Source organism: Pteropus vampyrus, unplaced genomic scaffold (genome assembly GCF_000151845.1).
Source record: "Pteropus vampyrus isolate Shadow unplaced genomic scaffold, Pvam_2.0 Scaffold322, whole genome shotgun sequence".
Classification (NCBI taxonomy): domain Eukaryota; kingdom Metazoa; phylum Chordata; class Mammalia; order Chiroptera; family Pteropodidae; genus Pteropus; species Pteropus vampyrus.
The window spans coordinates 1289038-1299750 of NW_011889103.1; the positions used below are offsets into that span (position 1 = coordinate 1289038).

Consider the following 10713-nt stretch of genomic DNA (forward strand, 5'->3'; position numbering starts at 1 on the left):
AGGAACTGCCTGAACCAAAGCTAGGGCAGAGTCTGGTAGAACAGGCCTTGGGCCAGCTGTGGCCCTGGCCTTGGAGGCTGAGTGTGGGGCTGCAGGCTCTTCCTGGGCCAACCAGCTCATTGGGTCCCGTGCCTGGGCCTAGATGGTCCTGAGCTCGCTTTGTCTCGCTGTCTCCTCTCAGCTCACACTGCCCAGGGGCCTCGTGGGGAGGGGGCCTGCTGAGAGAGGGTCTGACTCCTGACTGGGCTCCCTGGTCAGTCACCACATGACACCTTCCATGGCCTCCATGGTTACCCAGCTTCAATGGGGGCCCCTGGCTACTACACTGTCCCTTGGTTCTGATTTTTCTCTTGGCTGGTTTTTACAGCAGCCTCTCTCAACAAGGTCTTCACCTCACCAGGGTCAGGGATGGTACCTGCCTTATTCTAAGCTGCATCCCCCTGCCTGGCACACAGCAGGCTCTCAGTGAAAACAAAGCGAATGGATGAGTAAGGCCCATTTCAGTGCTGTTACTTCCCACAATGTGCCTCGTTTTTCAGAGAAGAGACACTCTCCTAATTCCATCTAAGTACCTGTTTAAGAACTTGGCCACGTTTGCATCCGTCTCACCCATCTGGATAAGAGGCACCACACTGGAAAGGGAAGACACAGAGCATCACACTACATTACGAAATCGACACACTGCAGGACCCAGGGCTGCGTCCAAGCCAGCATGTACGGCTGCTACAGCCTAACCCAGTGTTCTTGCCAGTCTATGCGGATGTTCTAGACAGTGGCCTGCGGTCTGCTGGGCAACAGTGACCGGGCAGGCCCTTGCTAAGCCCTTCATGCACATAACCCTTGCCAGGAGATGCTCTGCCCAAAAGACTGAAGCTCTGGGTTTGTGTCCCCTGCCCAAGGGACTTTTTCACCCATCAGCATCCCATGTGTACTTCTCTACCTCCTTGTCTGGTGGACTGAGGGCTCATCCTCTGCTCGGCCATTTCCCACTATTGGGCCTTTGGGTTGTCTCTAATTTTTTGTTATTATGAGCATGGCTGACATTAATGGCTTTGTACAAATGACTTTTTCTTTTGAAGCCAAAGCTCTTTCTGTTACCCAGGATCCCTTTAGGAACCACTTGGGCCCAAGAGCTTTTCATGAAGGATGAAAAATTAATGATGTGGGGCCATGGACAGAGCTGGGGTTCTAGACAGACCGGAGCTGAAATCCAGACTCTGCCATAGGCTACTTGGGTGACCATGGCCACAATATCACCTCTCTTGGCCTCAATTTTCTGACTCCTATAAAGTGAGGGCTACCATCACCTCTCTCCCAGAGTCATCGTGAGGAATCAATGAAATAATGACTATAAAGTATCTAGCACAGCCCTGCCTGTTACATCAAAGTACAGCTTTATTTCTACTTATCTGTAAAGCTGGGTGGCAGCCTGGTCTATAAGTGGTGTAAATGAAGATTTTGCAGTTACTCTTTTAAAGTTTCTTTTAAAGGCTGTCAGCAGGTTTTGGGGATGCCTCATCTCCCTTGGAGTTAGGGGGCTGGGGCAGCGAGTGGCCAGTCTATTGACCACTTCCATCAGGGCTTTCATGTGGGTCTCTCTGGGCCCAACTCTACCCAGCAGCCAGGAGGGCCCTTTCGGGTCACCCCATGGCCTAAAGCCCATCAATGGCTTCCTGTTGCTTTCGGGATAAAGGTAGACCCCTCTGGGCCTACAAGAAGCCCTGCCCAGCCTGGCCTCGGCTCAGCCTCTGGCCTCAACATGCACCCTGCCCCCACCTCTGGATCCAGACACTCGGCCTCTTTGCTGTCCTTTCGGCGTGGACTGCTGCCTCTGCCCTTGCCCAGGAAACTGTTCTACCCCCGCCCCCATGCTAATCCTTCCCCTCTTGGCTCCCACAGGATGACTGGAGACCCTTCCTGTGCCCGGGCTGGGTCACCCTAGTACCCCACACCCCCCCTCACAGCCCTTTTCAGTGTGGGCTCTTAGTCATTTCTGCTCCGCTCAGACTGTCTCACTTAAATTAACCCCGAGGAATGGGGCAGCTGGGGCACAGGCGTTTTCACAAGTACTTTTTTGAATTTCATACCATGTGTTATAAATAACCAACAAAACCCACTAAGACCTTCTCCCTAATCACTTGTTTCTCCATGAGCTCTGATCTTGATGTGTAGTTACGTCATCTGTCATTTGTCTGGTCACGGATTACTGTGCTCTGAGGACAATGTAGTGCTCTGAGGACAGGGACTTGGTCTGGCTTGGTGTCCACCTGGCATGGTGAAGGTGCCAGGAGAAGGTCTGCTGACAGGTGGCTGGACAGCATGGGGCCGACCCCGCCAGCCTGCCTCCTGCTCTGACCAGGCTCCTCACCGTCTCTCAGCTCGGCGACACACGGCCCGACAGAAATGCAGTGCAGAGCTGCTCTTGCCTCCCGACTGAAAAGAGAAAGAGAGCGTTGCTGGAGCAGCGGGTGGGCGGGTGCACCCACTGCAGAGAGGGAGCGCCTCGGACGGATGGACAGACACCCGGGCCCAGCCCCTGCGTGGGCAATGTTCTGCCTCCACGGGGCCCTGCTGGGGCGCACCCACTGGGCAACCGCCTCCAGAGTGGGCAGAGCTGGGGATGGACCGGTGAGGGTCTGGAGGGGACTTAGGGGACCACGTCTGTCACTGTTAAAAATTAATGTATTCAATACTTGTGTTTTTGTTAAGACACTTGGCCTGCAGCCCCATCCCCCACCCCCACCCCGTACCTACAGGCAGAATGAAAGCAGTGAGAGGGGGTAGCTGGCTGGAGTATTTGTCAATCCACTGCTCCAGCTCCTGGATGGGCCTCGCCTCAAATGCGGTGTGTCCTGAGGAGCAGAAGGACGTGACCATGAGGCCCATCACCCACCAGATCATCGAGGAAACCGCCTGTGTCCCTTCTGCCTGGTGCCCTCCAAACCACTTTCACTGTCTTGGAAGGTTCCTTCCCTCTCAGGGTCTATAGGCTGGGCCGATGGGCCCCAGGTGACACCTGAGAGTCCCCCCTCTCCTTTTGGGCCCAGTTCCCACAGAGCCCTCAGAGCACACACAGCAGCTTCAGAGAGAGAATTACTTAAGTGAGCCTCCCTGGCCGAGGAGCGCGGTGTTGCCAGGGCAGAGCCGATGTCCTGCAGCAAGCACTGGACCTGGGGAAGCAACGAATGAAGATCTACTCATGGTGGGCCAAGCGGAGATAACGTGTTTGCACGTGCAGAGGTGCCGCTTGACACACTAGCCAGGCATGTGGGGGCTGGCCTGTCGGGGACTGTCAGAACTTTAATTACCTGGCATTTACAGGCTAATTAGCAAACTGTCTGAGCCTTCAGCATGCTGGACACCAGCCCCGTTGAGAGGTGACATGGCTCCCTTGGGGACAGTGGGGTCATACAGAAAGTAAATATCAAGTGCTCAATGACAGTCAAGAGGAATCTTCTGTCTCAACCCTTGTCTCCCATGAGCCTGGGCCCTATGAGGTTTTTTTTTTCCTCTAAACTGACAGCTTTGTTTTTCTAACCTGTAACAGTTGGGCCAAGAGCACATGTGACAGTGCTTTCTCAATTATAAAGGACAGGATCTATGAGAACATGGTCAGCTGAGATGTGTGGAGTGATCCAGTGTCAGGAAGCATGGCCTGTGCCTGAGGGGCAGGAGCTAGGAGGTTTGCTTAAAACAGAGGTGGCCTATTGAACTCGGCTCACAGGGCTCCACACTCCTGCTTGACAAATGACCAAGGGATCCTGTGCTGATGAGACCTACAAACACTGTCTCTGACTTTGTGCCCAGTTGGGTCCACTCGAGCTGGATGGTGAGCCGTGGGGAGAGTGGAGGTCTGTGACCCCTGATAAGATGGCCATTGGGACTGCATGCCAGGAGGAGGACACAGTGGATGAGTGCAGAGGCTCCTCGCCCAGCAGTGGACTAGATGCTCCCTGGGCCACAGACCAGCAGACCCTGGGTGAGTCACTGGCTGTCTGGTGTCTGTGGCTTCCGGTGAATGGGGAGTAACAATACTGCCCGTTGGTAGGCAACTGCAGCAATCACCCCAGGTAATGCTGGATCCTGGCTCCATTGACCTGTGGCTGTAGGGCCTTGAGCAAATTACCTTTTCTAGGCTTCTGCGAGGATCAAATGGGGTGATGTGAGGAGAGTGGCAAACGGGCTGCCTGGCAATCTTCCACAGGCCCAGTGAGCAGCCTCTGGGGCCACACTGGATCCCCAGGTGAACAAGTCACAGTCCGTACACTCGAGGGGCCCCAGGCAGGTAGGGAGAAAGACAGGGGACTGGGCAGTTTGACACTCTTGGTGATACCTGCTATTCGAGGGGAGCTGTGGAAACCTGGGAGAGGTGCCCAACCCAGCTGAAAGTGGGGGTAGCCAGGGAAGACCCCTGGCAGAGGTGAGGTTGAAGCTGTGAACTACAGGACAGAGGCCTAAAGCACAGGAGGCTCATCATGTCAGTACCTCAGCTCTCCCTCTGCAAACTCCACTCAGAGATGAACACGGCAGATAGAAAGTACCCCTGTGGACCTGAACGGTTTCTCATTACGAGGCTGAAAACCAACCCCGTCACAGAGGAGGTGCCTCCTTCACAGATATTCCAGCAGTTGAGGCCTCCCATCCTTCTGCAGCCCTCTCACTGCCGTTCATCTTTTCCCAGGAGCCCAGGTGGGCTCCAGCGTGGCCTGAAGGACTGAAACAGGCTGAGGGCCAGCCCTCCAGGGAGCAGTTCCTAAAGACTCAGGTCAACATGTGGACTGAAACTTTAAGCACATCCTGTGTGTTCTAAGGGGGGAGTCCTTGTCACCAGTCCTGGAGTCCTCTCTGTGGGTCATTCTTTGTAGTGCTGTCCTGTGCAGTGTAGGATGTTTAGCGGCATTCGTGGCCTCTACCCACTAGATGCCAGTAGCACCTCCGCTGCCAGTTGTGATAACCAAGAATGTTTCCAGACATTGCCAAATGTCCCCTGCGGGGCAGAACTGCCCCAGGTTGAGCCCACCGCACATTTACACTTTCCTCTCTTTGTGCAATTCTCACCACATGCCTGTGACGGAGGAATATTTCTGCATGTCTCCATTATACAGATGGAGAAACTGAGGCTCACAGAGGAAGAGTGACTAGTCCCAGGTGTCACGGAGAGGAAGCTATGGTCAGAGGGCAAATCCAGTTATGGCTACCAGGCCTCTGGGGTAAAAAAAATCCCAGCTTGGGGTGAGACAACATTACTCACTTTCTCAAGCTCTTCAGCAAATGAGTGGCCCTTTTCCATAGCTAATTCCATAGCAAACCTATGAGGAAAAAGGAAAAGGAATTTGCCTCTAGCATAACATCCCCAGGACCTGTCTTTCTGCAATGCAACAGATTCTCAGGTAATAGACCATTAAACTAATTTGGCTCTAGTAGCCACTGTGTTCTTTTTCTTGTTGACAATAAGAACATCATAATCCTCCATTTGGTTCAGGGTATTTGTTTCTCAAAATGTTTTTTCTTATACTCATTCCTCATCCAGTCAACAATTCCTTTCTCAGTGCCTACTCTGGCCAGGTCCAGGTAATTCAGTGGTGAGCAGAGGTGACACACGCTCTGTTCAGCAGCAGATGAAGACCTGAATTAAATATCACATGACTGAAGGTGAACTTGCAAAGTGTGGTCATTGCTCTGACGGAAAGGGCTAGATTCCTGGGAAACCTGGCCTGGGCTAGGGTTCAGAGGGCGCTTCTTGGAGGAAGTGATGCTGGGGTTGGGACTTTATAGGCTGAGTAGGAGTTTTCTGGAGGGGTGGGGTGGGGCAAGGAACGCAAAGTGCCCCGGATGCAGGTCAGGACCCTGGCTATGGCCTCCCTCAGAACTTGGCACTCCACTTCTGTACCATGGTGCTTTCAAAGGAGTCCTAGAGGAAAGCTTCGCAAAGGGACTATTATCAGAGCATGGGAAGAGTTATAGAAACTGACAACAGATGGCAAAGATAAGCAAAAGCAGGAGCCTGACATTATTAGCTGACAATTTTATTATTTGCGCTCGGCACTGTCTAGTATGAAGGGTGAAACATGGAATTATCTCATTCAATCCTCACAAGAACCTAAAGTGATAGACACTATTACTATGATCATATGATAGAACAGGAAACTGAGGCTCAGAGAGGCCAGGTGATTTGCCTGGAGGCACACAGCCAATCAGCAGTGGTAGAGAATTTGAAGCCAGGTCTGTCTGATTCCCATGACCTTCACCCACAGGGCCACATCAGAGCTCCTGAATAGCCCTTGAGATAACTGTGACTTACACTGTCAACAGCTTGCTGAGTTTGGTGGACTGGATGATTGTTCTCAAATATATGCTGCCCCTCCTACTGCAATGTTGTCAGGTGTGTCCATGTGACTGACTCTTGGCAGTGAAATGTGAGCAGATGTGATCTGTCACTTCACGGAAACTTTAAGAGCCAGTGTGGGCTTTAGCATGATATCTTTTCTCTCTTTCACAATTACTGGTGTTATTCCAGACAGAAGCTGTCCTGTCAGTCTGGGACCTAAAATGATGGGCTTGAAGTAAGAGCACAAAACACGCCTTTGGTGTTGTAAGCCATGACATCTGACAGTTGTCTGTTACCACAGCGTGACCTGGCCAATCCTGACTAATTCCCTGAGTCCATTTTCTAAACTCTGTCTATATACTTAGACAAGGCTCACAAAAGGGACCGCATCTGATGCATGGTATACTGTGCTCAACTCACCTCTTTCACTTAATATGTGCACCTCAACAGCACACATGTACACACCTCAAGAGTGAGAAAGCCAGGGATGGGGGGGCACGGGCAGAGCAGCTTCACATGGCATGGAACACATGCCAGTGCAAGAGCAGGCAGTGCCAGAATGGAAAGGTGTCTGCAGCCCCGCAGCCTTGGAGCTGACCAGATGTGCCTTTGCTTCCACGCTGAGGCAGGTTCATTAAGGGTTGGCAGCCTCCAGGACTAGCAAGCACTCTCAAGAGCTTCATATTATTTACATTTACTGATGCCCAATTCAAACTCAACCTCAAGGCCAATCCCGTCTCCCTTACCCAATGGCTGAACTTAATTCATCTGTAGTTCCCAAGGCTTCAAACACTTGGTCATCTTTGGGTCTCCTTTCTCCAGTGAAGGTGCTAGAAAACCCTGTGAAAAAATGGTTAGCCGTCCAAAATAAGATTTTATTCTTCTGATATGCACTTTTTAGAAAACTTTCTACTTGAAGTATAACATACACAGAGAAGTGCTCAGATCATAAGTGTACAATTGTGATGAATTGCTACTAACTGAATATGCATCTGTATTCAGCACCCAGATCAAGAAACAGAACATGAGTAGCACCCTAGAAGCTCCATGCACCCTCTTTCAGTTGCTATCCTTCAAGGGTAACCACTATCCTCACTTCTTTCCTGATATACTTTTATTTCAAATGTAAAAAATCATGTACTAACTATCCTGTTAAAGAAATAAGAGATACTTGTACATATGACGTATACATTATATTTCATATAAAATCAAAGTATTCTGTATCTCTACCTAGGTCACATTTTCCACCTTTCCCCCCCAACCACTGAGAGAGAGAAAACCCACTCCTGACAACCAGGAGCAGGCCTGACACTATCAGACAGGCTTTGGTGCTGTGAGGTGTGGGCCTGGCACCCACAGGTAGCTTGCAGTGTTCTCCTGTTGAATGTAAATGATTTCACAAAACACCATCAGATGGGCCACTCTGTGATGGTGACAGATCAAGATCAAAATGAGACCGCTCCTAGTCATGTCTGAGCACAGAACACTGTCCAAACTATAAAAATGGCCAAACATCCCCCTTTCCTGGCTAATGTGACTGACTGCTGCTTCTTTATCAATTACAGCTTTAGCCCCAATTTGTTCCTCTCCCCTTCTAGACAAAAATGATTAAGATACTCAGTTACAGAATTATCCCTGCTCTGACATCATCCAATCCAGAGAAAGCCCCAAATCACCTAACATAAGCCCGATCCTATAAGTCCTTTCCAGCATCCTCTTACTGAGCTGCCTCATGGTCCCCATGGTGCACCATCTTCCTAGTTGTAATGAGCTCAATGACACGACTTTATTTGACTAGGTTGACTCTGGAGGTCTTTGGCTGGAGGGTATTAATACTACCTTCTGTTTGTCACTCCTATGCATATATACTTTTTAATTTTGGTGACATACATGTAACATAAAATTTACCATTTTTAACCATTTTTAAGTGTATAGTTCAGTGGCATCAAGTACATCCTATGCATATTTTTATACTTTTACTATATAGACATACAGTAAGTTCTCACTTAATATTGTTGATAAATTCTTGGAATTGTGACATATATCAATTTTACCATAGGTTAATTGATATAAACAAGAGTTAAGTTCCTACTGCATCTCATCAACATTATAATGAAATGACATTGAAACAAATGGCGTTATTTAAGGACCTGATACGTATCCAAAAATCAATATATGCTAGTGATCTGCATATTTTAAACTTCAGAAAATGGTATCATACTGATATATTCTCCTGCATCTTACTTTTTTCTGTACAACATTATGCTCTGCTATTTTTTTATATTATCAAGGTAATATACACTCATTCCAAAAAATAATAAAGATATGTACAGTAAACAATGAAAGCCCTTCTGTCCATTCCCCTCTCCCACAACTCAATCCCTCTCCCAGGTAATAGTCCAAGGTGTAACCTTTCAGACTGTTCTACGCATACCTGAACACACACACACACACACACGCACATGCACATGCACTCATACACGCGCACTTTTATCCAAATGATTTTAGGTATCTGGATTGTCTCACAACTTGCTTTTATCACTTAATATTGTTCGGGCATCTTTCATATCACATCACATTTTGGTGATATATACTGACATATGCTACATACTTTTTAATGGCTGCAAAGAATTTAGAAGAACTTTAAAAAGGAGTCTTCCGTGTCTCTCTTTGTATTTTTTACCTATCCCCATCCTACCTTTGTCTCCTGTTTTGGTGTAAATCTTGGGGATCTTGAGTGTCTTTGAGGAAGGCTGTGACCTAATGAGAAAACAGACATCAAGAGGTGGTGAGTAGAGGTGGCTTATTCAGTGGGGCACCTCTTTCCGTGGGTCCCAGCTTGCTGCTCATAGCCTCAGACGCAGCATTTACCTCCCTCTGCTTAAATTTCTTGTTGACTTCTTTCCCCTCCATCCCTCTTAGTTTTAAGCCCCTTGTGGGCAAGCTTTGTCTTGCTCACATCTATATCTGCAGAGTAGCTGATGTGGTGCATTGCTCAATGCAGAAGTTCAATAAATATTTGCTGAAAGAATTTATCTATCACTTTCCATCGTCTCAGCACTGTGCTAAGTGATTTACTGGCATTATATCCTGCAATGATCCCTAGAATCTTCCCACGGCACCACGGGTAGGCACTAACTATGACCTTCATTTTACTGGTGAGGAAACTGTAGTTCACACGATGAGACTCACCTTCCACGGTCACCCAGGGAGGACGAGGTAGGGCCAGGATTCATATCCAAGACCGTCTTACTCCAGACCCCAAAATGTTACTTCTACCCTACCCAAAATGTTGCTTTAACCCTAACCCAAACTCTTAACCTCTATTCACCTAGTAAGGGCCTCCTGGAGGGAGAGAAACCGGGGCCACTTCCATTCTATGAAACTTCAAGTATACTTAGAAATAAGGAACTGGCAAAACAAGTTCTAAAATCGGCATTTTCAAATAGCAACATAACACCTTTAATATAGACTTCAACATGAAAACGTGACATTACAAGGTTATTCAAAGGTTAAATTACTGGATATATAAAATACATGACTCCATTATTCATGGTACTCTACAGGTTCTGGGGTCTGGGAATAGTGTGCAGGTTTCAAGGTATATGACAACCATCTTTAGATCTTGTGGTGTATCTCTGTGTCTGAAAGTATAAACTGCTTTGGCGATAGGTCAAAATTTGAATTGAAGCCCGTCTTCCGGAGTGAGGTCAGGTAAGACGCCCCTCCCGGCCCATATGGCATATACCCTGTCGTGTTGGATGACAGCTGAGCTTCGTTCTACTAGTACAAAGAAATCTTGGTCTCTGGCTTCCACGGTGCCCACGTTGCCATGGTGACGTCAGGACTGAGAAGTCACCTGGCGGGTGCCATAGTGACCTCTCAACTAGGTGACGTAACTATGACGATAACATAATACAGGGCAGGTGTTTGAGTTAATCTCCCAGCCAGGCACTCACCTGTCCCCGTCTTCTACTCCCGGGGACCCGCGACTCTGGAAACGGGAACAAAGTAGCCTGCCGGCGCCAATGCACCCGCGAAGGCCAACACGGCCTCCCAGGCGCCACATAGCCAAGCGCCTTGCCCCTTTTCGGGGTTGACCCTGCCAGGCTCCCGTCCAGGTCCCGGGATGACTCCACCTACAGCCGGTCGCCCCACCGCTCAGCCGCCATTTTCCATTGGTCCGTGGCTCTCAGCCCAGGGCGGGACACTCCCAGGGGCTTGTTTCCCATTGATTTCCGGAAGGAGCTGGGCGGGGAAACTCGTGTCGATTTTCTTGGTTGGCAACATATATTGGCCAATACTCAAGCCAATTGGTAAAGGGACTTCCGAATCTCGCGCTCTGATTGGCTGGGAGGAAGGAAAGGCCGCTCTCTCCCGGGCTG

The 10713-nt window shown here is 49.2% G+C and overlaps 1 protein-coding gene across 4 annotated transcripts in view; it reads right to left on the minus strand.

Moving 5' to 3' along the window:
- The window catches only part of MMAB (methylmalonic aciduria (cobalamin deficiency) cblB type), a 13196-nt gene extending 2623 nt beyond the window's left edge, over positions 1 to 10573 (minus strand). For 3 of the 4 annotated variants that reach the window (XR_896947.2, XR_896946.2, XM_011377812.2), the window contains exons 1-8: positions 10288 to 10567; positions 9027 to 9088; positions 7075 to 7168; positions 5252 to 5309; positions 3098 to 3170; positions 2755 to 2852; positions 2369 to 2433; positions 573 to 632 (exon numbers count right to left, since the gene is read on the minus strand). Coding sequence is in view for 2 of the 4 variants with exons in the window: in XM_011377812.2 (XP_011376114.1) it covers positions 573 to 632; positions 2369 to 2433; positions 2755 to 2852; positions 3098 to 3170; positions 5252 to 5309; positions 7075 to 7168; positions 9027 to 9088; positions 10288 to 10397 (620 nt within the window). In the remaining 2 variants the exon portion in view is untranslated. Of the gene's footprint in view, positions 1 to 572; positions 633 to 2368; positions 2434 to 2754; positions 2853 to 3097; positions 3171 to 5251; positions 5310 to 7074; positions 7169 to 9026; positions 9089 to 10287 lie in introns of all 4 variants that reach the window. The other variant, XM_011377813.2, reaches the window with a different exon arrangement.
- Between the last annotated feature and the right edge of the window lie 140 nt (positions 10574 to 10713).